Genomic DNA, 17,088 nt, shown 5'->3' with positions numbered 1-17,088 from the left:
ATTAGAACTTAAATACTTTCCTGTTTATTCACTTCTATGTAAAATATAAACACAGCACACTCAAGAGTCAAGCAGTCATACTGACTTACGTCATCCTATCTTTCTTAGTAATTTAATCAGGAATATCATGATCTTGAACATTGAAACTTGAATCAGGTTTTTGTAATGTATCAGGCACTAAATAGAAGAGGGAGGATGGACTGTCATTCTGAATTCTGAGTTTTCTTGTTTTTGTGTTTGTAGAGCAGAAGTAAATTTACTTGTCAAAACAGGGAACTTATTTAGAGATTTGTGTTTTAATTTTAATCTCCTCAGGACATAAGTTTTCGGATATTTTTCCAAGGTTGAATTTGGATATGGGGGAGTAGGAAGAGATATTTAGCACACAGCCAAGAGCATGATAACTTCTAGAAAATTCTTGGAATTACATGTGAAGGTGATGTGGCACTCAAGCTATGCTTATGTTTATAGTATTACAACAGTTTGAAACTGTGTAAGCTATTAAATTAATTCATTTTGTTCTGTTTCAGAAATATACAATTTTAATTTATGTAAGACGTTTATAATTTTTTTGATCCTGTGTTGCTGTATTCTCTGGTTTCAGAGAAGTAAATACATTATTGGAAAAATGACAGCAGTGGAAGCTTTTTTGCCAAAACATAGCCTTCAATGTTGGTTGGCACAGATAACTGTTTCACTGTCATGCCAGATGTAGAATTCTGTCATGTTCCTGCTGTGTGGAACTGAGCAAATAAATAAGATGTCTGTAAATAGTTCTCTTGTATTTTCTCTAAAGCTCAAATAGTTTTCTGCACTAGAAACTTTGCCGTACAAGAAATGTGGAGTTTGTTACACAAGACATATGATTAGAAGGAATTAATATTCTGAAAATATTAACTTAATTTTCTGCTGAGACTTAAAGCATACAGTTTTTAGAAAAATCACTAGTGTGCATTTTAAGAATTCCTTGCATCTAACCAATGTTTTAATTGTACTATTTGCAGGAGAAAGGGTGAAGAACTTTTCTGTGAAGCGTTGCATTACCCTTGCTTTCAGACGGAGGGTTGTCTTTGTACTGTGAATATCTTTCTTTTGTTCCCATCAAAGTTCACCCAAATTTGGCCAAGTTTTCATGCCATAGTGAATTATGATGTATTTAGACTTGCTTGAACTTTGTAGCTGGATTCCTGGAGCTACTAAGGCGAGTAGGACCATTTGACTATAGGAAAGACATTGAAAGAATAGAGAAATCATGTGAGTCAATACGAGAACAGCTGGGACTGGTAGGCAGTGAGTTTCACATGAAAAGATCTAAGGATTGGAGACAAAGATTAGCTGGGTAATGAGAAGACTGGGATGAACAGCTGTAACTGTGGAAGAAGATGGAAGTTGGATAGGAGAGGTATGCGAGTTTTGTTTGGCTTCTCTTGGTTAGGATGTGAGATGGGTGGTGAAACAGAAATATAGTTTAAGTGAAGATTAAGGTTAAAACAAAAGGCATCTGCCTACAAGTATCCAGTCTCTTCTGCATCTGGAATGGCATTTGAGATCCTTATGTCCAAATGCGAGTAAAATCTTTGGCAATGCATCTCTTGTAATCCTTATTTCTAATGCATGTCCTCGGGAAGGTTGAATTGCAATTGCTGTCTGTAAATCTCATTTGCATTCTTTTTTTGAACAACTGTGAATGTGACTTCCTAGTTATTCATAGAATAACCATCTAAAAAATAAATAATATCATGTAGCTCCACACTGATGTACACAAGAGTTGTCAGAAGGGTCAGAAATTAGACTCAGGTTGCAATGACAAGAACTACCAAGAAGGAAATCTGTAATTTCCTATGCAATTTTTGTTCAACTACACTGTGCTCATTGTCATTGTACTTAATTATATGATCATATCTATTTGACAGAACTATCTCCTTCAGAACATAAAACAGATGGTAATTGTTGAGTGGCTAAGCCAGAGCTGTAGAAACAGTTCTAGAAGTCCATTTCTATCTTCACTGCAAAATATTTTGCCACATACAGGCTAAAACTGTTACCAGCTGTTTTCCTTCATAACATTTATGCTTGCTTTCTGCATAGAGTTTAGTATACATGTAGGCATATGTACACACATGTGTGCACATGCACGTACACACACATAAATAAAAAGTTTAAGTACCTGATGATTTTTCCTCTTGTTCAGTGCAGTTAAGCAGGGGTGCCAAATTGACATTACCCAGGTTACCCATACCATCAGTTTTTGAGTTTCCTTTTTTTTCTTCTGACTTCATATTATATCTGTGTCTGAGAAGGAAACAAAACCTACTTTCGTAGCACTTCATGGTGCATTTGTCATCCAAATTTCCAACCACAGATTTGAACTTTTCTGAGGAAACTTCGTGAGGAATGTGCTACTATTTTCAGAAAAAATATGTAATCAAGTACAATAATAAATGACATGTATTATCTGCTGAGCTATATTAGACACATTTTTTCCAAGAGTGACGCTTCATGAAATCCAAGACTAATTCCAGTGGAATTGTGCCTAAATTCTTTACAGTTTAATAATGTACAGACCTCCTTTATAGATTATATTTTTATAACTCTTTGAAAGGGTTCTGAAGATTCATTAAACAGTTTAACCCAGTATTAGTAAGCAGTCCCCACTCTTTCAGTGTAAACAGTTTACTGGGTTCAGTTATCACTACTTCTTAGTCTTTTGGATGGAGCTTATTTTTATTATGTTGTTGTTGACATAATAAAATCAGTCACCTATCCAGGTCTAAGAATATTCCAGGAGCAGTTTGTTTGTTCTTGTATACCCAAACATAAGACCAAGACCTTGAGATTTGGCAGCAGGGTAACCTGTGTGATGAACATATATTTTGCTGCCTGAGTAAAGTCTGCTCAAATTCTGTTAAGCTGAAAGCATTCAAAATACACAGGTAAAATTACAGGTCAGAAATACAGGTAGAAACTTGCTTTAGGTTGGTATGTAAATTTACTTAGTACTGCATGCATACTGGACCATGCTCCTGCTCAGGGCTGGACAGGGCTTTTGCTTCTGAGGGGTTGAGGGCTGCCTGAATTGTGGGCTTGGATGTCTGACTGTACCAATAGTGTGAAGGAGGAAATGGATGTATTTCAGTGCAGAGAGATACAAAAGTGAGAAAGGTTTGAACAAGAGCCTATGGCAGAACCAGCAGTTGTAGTTGTGGCGAGATGGGACTTGAGAATAAGCTTTTGGTTTATGGTGGAAAAAATTGGCTAATGTAACTAGAAATGAAAACGATTTAGGCATGAAAGAGGACAAGAAGCCAGGATGCAAGGGAGAGCTGGAATTTAGTTGGATGGAGTCGCTGAGGTTCATGATCTAAGGCTGAAGTACTAGAGCTGGTTGAGTAAAGAATGATCTGAGAGGTTTGAAGAACAGAAAAAGCTCAAGCAGAGGAAGTCTAGCACTTGCTGGGCAAAGAAATACAAACAGTGGACTAGAAATGAAAAGTTGCATGGCTGAGGGAGGGGTGCAGGGCATGCAGGCAGACAGCTGATAGGGGTCTGCATGATGATGTTAGGAGATGCTGAGCAAGAAGCTTGGGACAGATGTGAGAAGCTGGAATCATGAGCAGCGTGAGCTACTGAGCTTCTGAGAGTGGCTTTAACAGTTCCTGGTGCTGCCTCCTCTGAATGATTGCCTTGAGATTCTGTATTATGAAAGTTTTGGGGTTTTTGTTTTATTTCATGAAATGAAATCCATGGCAGATGTGATTCCAGCATATGAAGCATGTTTCCCAGGTGTAAAGTGGCAATAATAACAGTACCTTTCCATCTCAAAGGAATATTTGAAATTTTTTAATATTTGTAAAGCACACTGACCCTGTTGTGATCTTTACTCTCAAAAAGATAAATGAAAATAAAGAAGGCCTTTATGAATGCGAGTAGTTAACATTTTACAACACTAAACAGCATAAAATTTTGCATAGATCTTATAAAACTCAAGTTTTTAATAGGCTGAAGTACTCCTTAATGAAAACTTGGTGGTAAGAACAGTAGCATGGGGGAATTTTTGGGGATACCAGTGGAACAAAAAGCAGATCAAGAGAATGAATTTAATATATTGCCAGCTTTGGGCTGAATATGAGATTTGAGTTGACTGAGAAAACCAGGTGCAAATAATTTATGACAGCAAGAAATTCTAGGTGAGCATTAGTTGTTGAAGGAATTGACTCTGCAATATACTATTAGGATAAAAATGGGAGAACTGAAATAGATTTATTTATCCATACTTGCCTGAGGAAAAGCAGCTGTGCACTGTCTTGAAGAGTTTGGGTAGGGGAGAGTTATTCCTAATCAGTGGAGAAAATGATCCCCAGTTTGACTGAAACGATGTCAGGATAAAAGGTTGTGTGTGCCAAATTACACTTTCCTGCGTATTTTTCTTGTCCCTGCACTTTTTGTCTGTCTTCTCTTGAGGGTTAAAGAGATGGAGATACACATATGATCTTTGTACTGAGGTACCTAATATTGTTTCAGCTCTTCATGTTTTCATGTGTTTTGTGGGGTAAATGACCTGTGCAGTAAACCCCACAGTCTTCCCCCATCATCTAGCTCCATTATTGGAGCTTCTTCCTTGCCTATACAGTTTGGTATCCTCCCAAGGAACAGTACGTATACTTACAATTCATATTTCAAGAGACTGTAAAGATGCAGTGTAGACAGACACCTGCGGAACGGGGCTTTTGGGGTCGGTGCATTGTGCAGCTGTCTAACAGCCAGTGAGTAACTCTGTTGTAGGCATCTGTAATAGTGCATTGTAACTGGTTGCTGAGATCCCGTATGCTGAGGATGGGTATAAAGCTCATTGTATGGAGACGGCCAGATTTCATTAATTTGGAAGACGTGTTTAGGCACATAGAATTGCTTACATCTGTTAACATCAGTTAAATGAGCAGCAGTTAAAATGAGTATCAAATTAAACAAATGAGTAAAGATTAAATCTTCCCAAATTGTAAAGTTCCTAAATTGGGGAGATTAAATTTGTTTATATTAAATATTTTTATTGTTTTAGGAACTAAACCTTTTTGTGGAGAACTAGGTTTTTATGAATGCCTTTTAAACATCTATTTTATGTTGTCTTGCCATTTTCTTTTTTCTTGAAAAACATTAATACTCCTTCTTAAGTAGAGGCCCCCAAAAATCTGATTAAATCTTTGAAGGCCATGAGTCACAGGTTGACCTTTTGGTTTTACTTATTGCATAAAAGCTTAAATATCAGGCCAGTTTTTCTGCTGCTGATTTTAAAAGTGGCTGTGGTGGGTTGACTCTGGCTGGATCGCTCCCCTCCTAAGCTGGACAGGGGAGAGAAAGTATAACAAAAGGCTCATGGGTTGAGATAATGACAGGGAGATCACTCAGCAATTACTGTCATGGGCAAAACAGACTCGACTTGGGGAAAAAACTAATTTAATTTATTACCAGTCAAATCAGAGTAGGGTAATGAGAAATAAAACCAAATCTTAAAAACACCTTCCCCCCACCCCTCCCTTCTTCCTGGGCTTAACTTTACTCCTGATTTTCTCTACCTTCTCCCCCCCCCGAGCGGCACAGGGGGACAGGGAATGGGGGTTGCAGTCAGTTCATCACACATTGTCTCTGCTGTTCCTTCCTCCTCAGGGGGAGGACTCCTCACACTCTTCACCTCCTCCGGCGTGGGGTCCCTCCCATGGCAGACAGTCCTCCACAAACTTCTCCAATGCGAGTCCTTCCTACGGGCTACAGTTCTTCATGAACTGCTCCAGCGTGGGTCCCTTCCCATGGGGTGCAGTCCTTCAGGAACAGACTGCTCCAGCATGGGTCCCCCATGGGGTCACAAGTCCTGCCAGCAAACCTGCTTCAGCATGGGCTCCTCTCTCCACAAGTCCACAGGTCCTGCCAGGAGCCTGCTCCAGCATGGGCTTCCCACGGGGTCACAGCCTCCTTCTAGCATCCACCTGCTCCGGCGTGGGGTCCTCCACGGGCTGCAGGTGGATATCTGCTCCACCGTGGACCTCCATGGGCTGCAGGGGGACAGCCTGCCTCACCATGGTCTTCACCACGGGCTGCAGGGGAATCTCTGCTCCGGCGCCTGGAGCACCTCCTCCCCCTCCTCCTTCACTGACCTTGGTGTCTGCGGAGTTGTTCCTCTCACATGTTCTCGCTCCTCTTTCCGGCTGCAGTTGTGGTTGCACAGCAACTTTTTCCCCTTCTTAAATATGTTATCCCAGAGGCGCTACCACCATTGCTGATGGGCTCAGCCTTGGCCAGCTGCAGGTCTGTCTTGGAGCCGGCTGGCATTGGCTCTATTGGACATGGGGGAAGCTTCTAGCAGCTTTTCACAGAAGCCACTGTAGCCCCCCCACTACCTTGCCACGCAAACTGAATGCAGTGGCTTAATGTAGATGCCAGAATGCAAGTAATTTTTTAATGTTTCCAGTGAGCAAAGTATATTTCAAATTGATCTGCTTGAACTTGTATGTGGGATATGAAACAAAAGCACTTTTTGGATTGGCATTGTCAGGCAACTAACACCTTCCTCTCCCTATAGGGTATCTGCACTTACATATCACTTTGAGGTTAATTGTCCTGTGATTTGTACCTCAACCCGGAGGCACTTGCCCTTTTGTTGTGATATCTCACATTATCTAGTCTCCTTTGCCATTAAAATAGAAAATAGATCTCCTACCTCTTGTCCTGGTTCAGGTGTTTTAAAATCACTGCCACTTGTTTTGTAGTTCACCCTTAACTAACTCATACATCTGCTCCTAACTTTATTGAGGCTGTGATATTGTTTATATAATTGGAGTTTTAAAATAGATTAGCAACCCCAAGTAATATCATGGAGAGCACTTTAGAATAATTGTTGGTGTTATTTCAGCACTTCATTATTGTCGTGGTATCATTCTTTATTTGGAATTTTCTTAAAAAATTTGAAAAGTGATTCATTCTCTCCCTCCTTATCCATTAGCTCTTCACTAGGATAGTTTCAATTTACCATAAGACAAGACAGATAGACTAGGAGTAGAAGGTTGGGGAAGTTTGTTTAATAGATGGAGGTATGTACCATGAAAAAGCAGATTCTCTAGAGCTGAACCTGAAGCTTTTGTATGTTAGTCACATTCTATATCCAGTGGGTTGTGCAACTCAGCAGGAAAAGGGAGTTACGATTTCTTCCCTTGATTTATGTTTGTCTGTAAGGTGGAAGCGTATTCCGGTCTAGTAGGATCCAGAGGTTTGAGTTTAAGGAAGATGATGTTCTTGATGCAGAAATAACAAGAAATCTTTAAGTCTTACTATTTTACAGTACTGATTCTGGCTACCTGAATCACTGTAGTGGGTTGTCTTTTACAAAATAAGTGTGATACCTCTTAAATGTGTAAAAGTACTGTCACTTGAGTGTGCAACTGTTGTAATACTGTATTCATGCTACAATTATGATGGCATCAGATTTTCAACTATAAAGTGTTGGGGGTACCTTTGCTTTTAAAAGGAGATGTGGGATACCTTTCAGGCTAGAGTTTGGTACATAAGATTTTAGTTTCTGCTGGTGTTGGTATCACTTCCAGTTACGTGCAATCTCCTTCATCGATACTGCTGTGCTAACGTAATGCATGTGTAATAGATCAAGAGCCACTATTTTTTAATATGAACTGTGGAGTAAAACTAGTTAAACATCAAAAATATAAGCTACTAGCATAGTAAATATTATGAGTTACATTGTGGCAATCAATTTATTGTCTTTCTATGGTAGAGATCCAAAATGAACATCTTCCAAATAAAATCTAGTTTGGCAACAGAGCCACTGAATAGTATAAACATATTGGGGGGAACTTTTACAAACATTGAACTTGTTCTTTTTTCTGTACGTTAGTCATTTCTGTGCATTCCTTATATAACAAATACATGCAGAGGAAAGGCATACAGGAAATACTTATTAGTCTGAAAGCATGTGTGTTATTACATTTGAGATTCTCCAAGGACAGTTCATGCTGCAAGGACAACTGTAAAGGCTATTGCATTCTCAAGGTCGAGGTCAGCACCAAAACTGTTGTTATCAGCCAGATAACTCTTGTTCCTTGCAAATGTATCTTTTTTTTAAACATGATTTATTCCATAAGTTTTATATTCATAATTAATGACAATGTCATCTTAGCTGTGAGTTTGCAGTAGTTTCTTCAGCTTATAGCATGTAAAATATGGATGAGGAAATGAATTTTAATATCTGCATTATTTAGTGATACAAGAATGGACATCTACAGCTGTGTTCTTGAAGTACTTACCAGGTTTCATTTATGCAGTTTCATGGTTGATTCAACCAGATGAAAACTTATGCTATTGCCAGCAGGGATGGCGATGCATTCCCTCTGTCTTCCCCTAGTGCCAGCACTTGTATTTATGTAGCCATAGGCTGAACTGGATCAGCCTTACCTGGCTGAAAACTAATGCAGGCAGAAAAATAAATAAATACAAAGAGGGTAACTTTCTACTGGGTTAGTTCCAGACTTATGGTGAGAGATACCAGTTTCCAGACTCTTAGAGATAAGTATCTCAAACTCTTTAAAAGAAAGGATAGTGAATTTCTGAAGATCAAACTTTATTTGAACATGGAAACAATGAGATGCAGTTGCACTGCAATCTTGTAATTTATATAAAATGTATTTCTTAACTGGAATCACTGCTGTACACTATGAAGCAAGATTGTTCCAGTGTGATCTCGCTATGGGTGGCTAGCAAGAGTGGATTTAGAAACCCGATGAGTAGGAGCTTTTTGTCCTTTAACAAACTCATACATAAAACATAGGGGTTTTATCATTATATTTCACTATTCGATGTGTTTGCAGTTGATGCAGTGGTTAGCGTAGTTAGTTAAAACCAAAGAGGCTTTGTGTTTCCAAAGTACTTACTCCCCTTCATGCATTACTTGTTATAAAGGCATTTACATTATATTTATGCTTTGAAGTGTTTAGAGGATGTTCTGGGTTGCTTACTAGGCTGTGGTGCATTTGTTCCAAAGTTTGACTGTTGATTACATAATGGTTGTAGTTGTTTTAATTTAGTGATAGAAGATAGGTATATCTTCCTCTTTTTCTATCTTCTGTCTCAGTATATAGATATCACCATTTTAATCTAGCTGCTCTTCTGTCTTATTTTAATGGCTTCCAAAATATTAATAAATATTATAAACCAAACTATTAATTGGCATCTTTTACTGTTGTCTCTGTGTACACATACTGCAGCAAGAGGTATGCTAAATGATGGCTGAATTTTATGGCTATGTAGACCAAATGTTACGTGTGACCTAGGTCCTACACCTCCACGTTTTTTTTTCTTTTTTGGCAGACCTTCCACCATTTCTTCTGTGCTTGCCAACAACAGTCTAGGCTAAAGTACTCGAGTCATGCTCCATATCAATTCTTTTTCCTTCTACATCTGACGGTTCTGCCTCTTGGCTGTTTCCAAGACTTTATGTGCACCTCTTCTGTATTTTCTGTGTTTCAAGATTTACATTTGGATTGAAATCTGATCTCTGACACTGTTTTGTAAAGAGAGCAGGAAGGAAGCTTGCATTGCCATTGTGGCTGGAGGTGTCCTCGCCTCTAAGCATGTGCAGAGAATTCTCATGAGTGTTTTTTCTTATGCTTTCTCCCATTGCGCAAGTGTATAAATAATCAGACTAAAGACTAAATAGACTAAAGAATAAAAGCTCTAAAACTTGTAAGAATGGGATCTCTGAGTTTAAAAATAAGTAAATAGAAATGGAATATGCCTATTTCTGTTCTCAGTTAAATAATACATTCAATATTGTTCCCCTATGGGAACAGTACTGCATACTGTACTACCTATGGTAATTCTGAAGTAGTTAATACCCCTCGGGAGTCCTGTAAGAGTGGTGATGAAGCCATATAGGCTAAGCTAATTGTGTATATGCACAGTGTTACCCATTTGGATCGTGAATCTTAGACTTCGGTATCTTCTGGGAAATCTTTATTTTGTTCTGTATGCTCTCTCTAATATTTTTTTCACAGAAGACCAACATTTGGTTTTTTTGACTCACAGGTGGCGTACCAGCTTTTTTGAGTGTAGATAAACCTGTATATTTGAATACTTGAAAAGCTGACTTTTAAACAAAGGAAGTTTTCAACCTTAATTTTTGGATCTGTGCTGTGTTTACATTTTCCTTACTATGGCTTTTGTAATTGAAGTTCTTTTTTATTTCATTTTAGAATTGAAAACAAGATTGTAATATATCGTTATTCAGTAGGGTTTAATTTGCAACTTCAGAAGGGCTTTAATGGAAGAAGTCTTGAAAGTGTGTGGTATAGATTACAAATTGTGGTCTCACTGCAAACGTACAATAATGAAACTATTGCAAAGACCCTTAATATTTTTTTGGGAGGAAAATGTTAATGAATCAAACAAGTGTTTGGAAACTTACGTTCAGAAATTTAAAATTTCTGCTTATTTTATATCATTGTAAAGCAAGTATCAGGGAATGATATATGGAATACTGTCCTAGATAAATTTCACTATAATTTTGAGTATAAGTTAATTTTCAAGCATGGTAGATTTGAAATTTGACTTAGTTTTTGTTTTAAAAGGTGCAGAAGATGAAACAAGCTCAGTAATGCAATATCCTACACAGTATATTAATCAAGATCCTTATTTGCATCAAGATGATGACCAGCAACAAGGATGGGTGTCTTGGGCTTGGTCTTTTGTTCCTGCTATTGTGAGTTATGATGATGAAGAGAATGATTCTAGTGGAATTGATGGTGGAACGATGCTACATCAGCAGAAATCTCAATCCCTCAAGGATCCTATTATTTCAGTTGGGTTTTACTGTACAAAGGCAACAGTGACTTTTAAGGTAAGTATTTCTCTGTGTCGTATAGGATTTATTTGGCTTGTTGATAAAGTGCGTAAAGGTTATCTGAGCACTTGTATACTGTTTGATTTGTGACAAGGAATATTACATTAACGAATAACAAAAAATGTGAATGTTGAAAGTTCCTCTCACATCATAATGTATTGTTTGTGTATTGCAGTGTGAGGTGTTTTTGCCATTTGAGGTAGAATTTGAATGCAAACATTTTAATCTTAAAGGGAAACCACTTAGTTTACTTAGATTAATATTTTTTGATGGGAGAAAAAGCTTAAAAGGCTTTCTGTGAATGTTTATTGCGGTATTCTGTCCATCTAATGTTTATATATGTGTATTTCTTTATAAAAAAGCTTTAGCTTCATATAGCTTGTGAATTGGAGGAATGCTTTTCTCTTTTTTTAAACTATAATATGTGTAAATACGAATTGGTAACGTTGAAATTATTTTCCATGGTTTGGAATTGAATTGAAGAACCAAAGGATTAATTACACATATACTCTGAGCCGTAAACTATGTATATAGAGAGAATTGAGTGTTTTCTGTAAACAAATCTCAAAATAGTTGCTGGGCTTCTCTCTATTCCTGTTGTAACCTTTCAGAAGAGAATATGGAGAGTCTGAATAAGATATGGAGATTTTTTGACAGAAATTAAAAATAAAGGTTCTGAATTAGCTAAATACTTTTAACACATGCCAAATTATATGCAAGCAATTCTATGTGCATAACTAATAGAAAGTGACTCTTGGTTTTACAATTAAACATATATTAAATCAAGGCCAGAACTCTTCAGAACAGGAAATAATACTATTTCTATGAGCAGCAGAATAACTAAGGTTGATTTTTATGACTTTGAGCCTTTCAGATGAACTGCAGTACTTTCATAACCCTCATGTAATGTTTATATGCCTGATCATACATTCAGTACCATCAGCAGCTCCCTGTCCCTTTTCTGCCCATTCGGCTTGTCATCTGTGCACAAGAGTGTTTTGAGGGGCTTCGTGGCTACTCTCTTAGCTATTTTTGTTTGGTGGCATAGCAGAGCATTTAACTGCTCAGCAGCTGTCAGAAAGGATGAGACAAGTGACTTCGGGAGCTGCAGGCATTCTGTGGGGAGGTTAATGTTTTAAGCCTGCAGTCTCCTGGCAAATTTGGTTGCAAAATTTGAGGACATAAAGCATCAACAAACATTCAGTCATGTTCTTCTGTGTCAATCTGCTTCAGCCTTCATTTAAGGAAAAAAAAAAAAAGGCTAAAAATAAGTAATGGAAAATCTTTTCTTCCTCCTTTAATTATATCCCTGGGACACCACTTAAGCCAAACAATCAACCAAAACTCAAATTTCTCATTTATCATGGCTCAGCATCTTCTTTCTTTTGCGCTTTGTCATACAGTAGTAATTTTGTGCGCTCTTTCCTCATGTGAGAAAACTCATGAAAAATAATATGAACTTCTTTTTTGAACATGGTTTGCTGGATTGGGCTTTCCTAATGTTTCATTGGCAAGTTTACGCATTTTATATTAGGAAGTGATAAAAACTACTTAATGTAACATCTTACATTCTATAAATTTTAAATGTGAAGTGCTGTATGATATTAATATGGTGACAGTTAGGAGGAAAACAGAATTCATTGTTCTGCTTGCATGCAAAGAATGTATGGAATTAATTTGTGGTTCATATTTTGGTTGAAAAATAAGGTCAAGTTTCTGCATTAGCATTCTGAACAGTTGATATCATTCCAGCTAAAAATCATGCCAAATTAAATGTAGCGTTTTCTAATAATGGTGAAAATGATTCTTGTAATGTCTGAGTTCTTTTAATCAATTAATTGCTTTTCCTCTACAATAATTGCACACAGCTGAAGGGTGATCAGTGATTTTTTTCATCCAATTTTCTTGAACATTTGGATTACAAAATTTTAATTTGAAACAACATCCATGTGTATCCACTCTTGAAAATGAGAGCTTGTGGATATTTTTATATAAAAGTTAGAATTTGAACTATTTAAGCTGCTCAACATAAACAAACAAGTATTTTTTAATACAAAACATAACACCTTCATTATTTTGTGCCTCTCTTCTTTTTCTTAGTTGCAGGTTATATGCTTTTTGACCTGAGTGTGCATTTTACCACTTTAAATTTTTATATTGAAATCATGCAAGAAATATAAATGCATGTTTCTTTCAATTGACATGACAAAACCCAAAAATGAGTATGGTTGTAATCAAAATGTTTCCTTAATATTATCATGCTGTTTAATTATTTGCTGGGAAGAATAAGTAATGTATTTATGGATTTTTACAGCAATTTATAAGCTAATTTGATACTATGTTAATAATGCAGCTGTGTATCTGTTTCATTGTTTCACATAGTTTCTCTTTAGATAAGCAACCTAAAAATACTATAGTGGATTTAAAACTTTGTTATGGCATACTTCAACCAGAAGTTGAATATGAGAAGTTCTAATATGGATAATGCATTACAGCTGTTTAACTGCACCTGTTTCCTGCTTGTTAATAAGTTTTGGCCCACAGTTTAATTTGTCTTCATCAGTTCTGTATATTAATGACATTACTGCTGTTGCATACTGACTTATATAAGGTGTTTATCCTATTGTTTCATAGCTCACTGAAATGCAAGCTGAAAGTAGTTATTACAGCCCTCAGAAAGTAAAATCCAAGGAAGTTATATGCTGGGAACAAGAAGGAACCACAGTTGAGGTAATTTTCCATTGACAGGGTTTGGTTTTTTTGATTCATTATAAATAATGTAGTAAATAGTTACCAATGAAATATTTTGAAATTATTTCATTACTGATTTTTTCATATTCTATATTGGATGTGTTTATTGTAATAATCATGTAGATAGAAGGAAGGGATTACTTTAGCGTCTGATCACTACAGCACTAGAAATTTAGAGAATTTCTAAGTGCCCTGTTTGATTAACTTGCTATTTATTAAAGCTCTAAGTATATGAACCTAAACATACTTTGGTTCACTTTTCTCCATCTTTTCTATTTCTCATGGAGCAGAATTCTTCAAAATATCACCTTTTCTTCCTTACTAGGTCCTTATGAAAGGTGAACTTTTCTTTGATTGCCAAATAGGTTTTGTTGGTTGCCAAGCTATGTGCCTTAAAGGAATTATGGGAATTAAAGACTTTGAAGAGAACATGAGTAGGAGTGATGAAGTGAGTATATAGAAATATCAGTTGACTTGCTGAATAAGTAATTCTGGTATGCTTTATTAAAATATTTGATTGCAAGAATTGGAAAGGCTGCTGTTACTAATTGTGGTTTAAGTTTTTTGAATGTGTCACTGGAATATAGAACTCAATGTCTGTTCCTTACAGTTGGAAAGACAGATATCTAAGAGTGAGAAGCTGCAAAAAATAAGGCTTTTTTTTTGACAGCCCCACTACTCCCCATCATAATGTATGACTGCATACTTTGATCTTGTATAACAAATTAAAACACAGTTGAAAACCTTTGAAAGTACTTAAATCAACAGAAGATTGGAATGGAAGAAATGGGAACACTGTACGCTAAAGATAATACAAGTGTGGCTCAAATACTGAATTGAGTGTTTTGCCTCGTTTTTCAATGAGGTTGATGAAAGCAGTATCAAATGAAGGAGTAAAACAGTATTGATTTCTATATTTTAAATAGAAGCAAAGCTTCATTTGCTGAAGATAAAATCAGGTATCCATATGAACTACTCTTAAAATATTTAATGAAGTGGTGCATAAAATTCTAAATTCAAGTGAGGATTTTTGGTTGAACTATAGATAGAATAGTGCCCTAAAGTACTGGAGAACAGCAACTATTATCTATGTTTCAATAAAAACAAATAATGCAGCCAACAGACCTGTTAACTTGATGTTAGTGTTCTGTGAAGTCTTAGAAAGTATTTTTAAGTAGAAGAATGAAGAATATGGAAGAAAATATAAAGTGACTGTATATTAATGTCAAGTATCTCCTTATTTAGAAAATGATCATATGCTGTACTATGATAGGTATGATGAGACAGGTGCTTATACTTCCCCTGTGAGAGCAGCATGGCTTGGCATCCATCTCAAGTGTTTGTATACAAATGCATGCAGCACAGAAAACAAACAAGAAGAATTAGATATCCTTACAAAGCTGTAGAGCACGACATTGGTGGGATTATAGAGGTGTGGTGGGACACACTACATGACTGGTGTGCTGCAATGGACAGAGATAGGCTTTTCCAGAAAGACAGGCTGGGGAGGCAAGGATGAGCCAACTGTAAAAGATGCTCTGCTGACCTTGTTAGATACAAGGGAGACGTGGTTGCGGATGTGAGTGTGGACGGCAGCCTTGTCTGCAGCAACTATGAGATTGTGAGGTATAAAATCATGAGAGAAGTGATTTTTGGATTGAGATGGGTGGGTGAGCGAATGAGTTTCCTGTAGGTTAGTTGATAAGGGACATCTGGGTTTTTGCTCTTTTTCATTTTTCTGCCACCCTCTAGGGCGTGAATTTAAGAAAATTTCTGCTTTTGTGAGAATGGTGGTGATGTTGATACTGCTTCACCCGTTCTCTTTCTGTACTGCTGCAGTTGGGACTGTGGCTTTCATAAAGGTTCCAGCTTTGTTGTACGTGATTGAGAACAGATGGTTGGAAAAAATCAATCTCATATAAATAACGTTTTTGGAAGAATAACTCTTGATGGAAAAGTTGTGTTGATTTCAGAAGGACAGAGGGTTTGGGATATGGAGAAGGCATGTAAAAATCTAGATGAATAAAGAAGAGTGATAAGGTAGCAAGCAGGTCATACATTGAAATAACTGCTTATCACAAAGAGGATAGATAAAGCATCTGAAAGGCATTGGTCGGTCAGAGAAATGGAGTATGTAGTGACAAGATCACGTATAGTGAAGAGGATGGGGCAGAATCTGGAGTAACAATGATCTGAGGTTATTTTCTGTTAAAATGAAACTAGTATGTTCTGTGTCATGGGTTGTGTAATATTCACTAGCTCAGGCCATTTTTATTAATTTGAAAATGGGGAGGGAGTGGACAGGAACTTCAGCATTATTTGAATGAAGTTATTTTAATTGTCTTATTTTCATTCATAATATGCTTCTGAAGGATGCTGCCATGTCATTAGTGTTATGACAGAATTAAAACTGCTCTGTTAACTTGACTGTATTTTTTTTCTCCCCTGCCTTATTATTTTCTGCTACCTCATGAAGGAGGCCTACTTCTTTAATTGTGGAGAAAATTTGAGTGCAAAAGGGATGACATACCTTACCAATTCACTATTTGATTACAGAAGTCCAGAAAATAATAGTATTCGTGCAGAATTTATATTGGATGCAGCTCATCATAAGGTCAGAGAATTGCATTTTTCTTAAAAAAAAAAAAATAAAAATTCTAATGCTCTCTAATGGATTTCTAATGATTATTTAGATCTGTGTACTGATCAGAGGACTGATTTTCATTACTTTGTCATCTTTAACTGAATCTTACTTTGCAGATGGCCAAAAAAAGTAAACTTACCTTTTTTTTTTAAAAAACGCAAACAGAAACATGTCCAAAAGAAACCTCAAACTCCCCTCCTGCCCCAAAATCTGAATTAATGCCATAGTTTCCAAAAGCACTAACTACAGAACACCTGCAGAGGAAAACAGAGATATGAGGGAATGCTGGCAAAAGGTCAAGCTTTGCCAGCACATACTTCTTTAAACCCAAACAGTACGTAGTTCATGGTCTTCAAACTAAAAAGCGCTGTCTTGGAAACCAGATCTTGGGCGATGTTAATTTTATTGTCTGTGTGCTGTATTTGTCTACTTAGAGGAGGTCTTGCTAATTCTGCCTTTGTTAGAGACAAATTTTCAGTCACCAATGAGTCTCTGTTGTTGTAAATTGTGCAGTAAAACTTCATTCGCTGATTGTTTGCAATTATTAAAGACTGGATGCGATGGCCAAGGTGGTGCCTTCCAGGTGTGTTCATAGGTGGAGTTCTGTGCTCTGTGTTATTGTACGGGTAAACCATTTACAATTTTGAATATATCTAATTTCTTTTAAATTTAAATTTTACTGTTTTCGCATTTTTAGTACTACTGATGAAGTGTAATCCTGAAGAATCCCATAAAAAAAGAAATTAATTAGTGAAATCACAAGTACTTGTACATATTCAAACATTTCCCATAGTGTTTT

The 17,088-nt window shown here is 36.7% G+C and overlaps 1 protein-coding gene across 1 annotated transcript in view; it reads left to right on the top strand.

The window, feature by feature from the left end:
- The window catches only part of VPS13B (vacuolar protein sorting 13 homolog B), a 484,683-nt gene that overhangs the window by 59,577 nt on the left and 408,018 nt on the right, over positions 1-17,088 (top strand). The window contains exons 8-11 of the mRNA XM_050892705.1: positions 10,623-10,891; positions 13,529-13,624; positions 13,971-14,093; positions 16,122-16,259. Of these exons, the coding sequence (XP_050748662.1) occupies positions 10,623-10,891; positions 13,529-13,624; positions 13,971-14,093; positions 16,122-16,259 (626 nt within the window). The remainder of the gene's footprint in view (positions 1-10,622; positions 10,892-13,528; positions 13,625-13,970; positions 14,094-16,121; positions 16,260-17,088) is intronic.

The sequence above is a fragment of the Gymnogyps californianus genome, chromosome 2, assembly GCF_018139145.2.
Source record: "Gymnogyps californianus isolate 813 chromosome 2, ASM1813914v2, whole genome shotgun sequence".
In the NCBI taxonomy this organism is placed as follows: Eukaryota; Metazoa; Chordata; class Aves; order Accipitriformes; family Cathartidae; genus Gymnogyps; species Gymnogyps californianus.
Note: the sequence above shows the minus strand (reverse complement) of the source record. Positions and strands in the feature narration are given on the sequence as shown.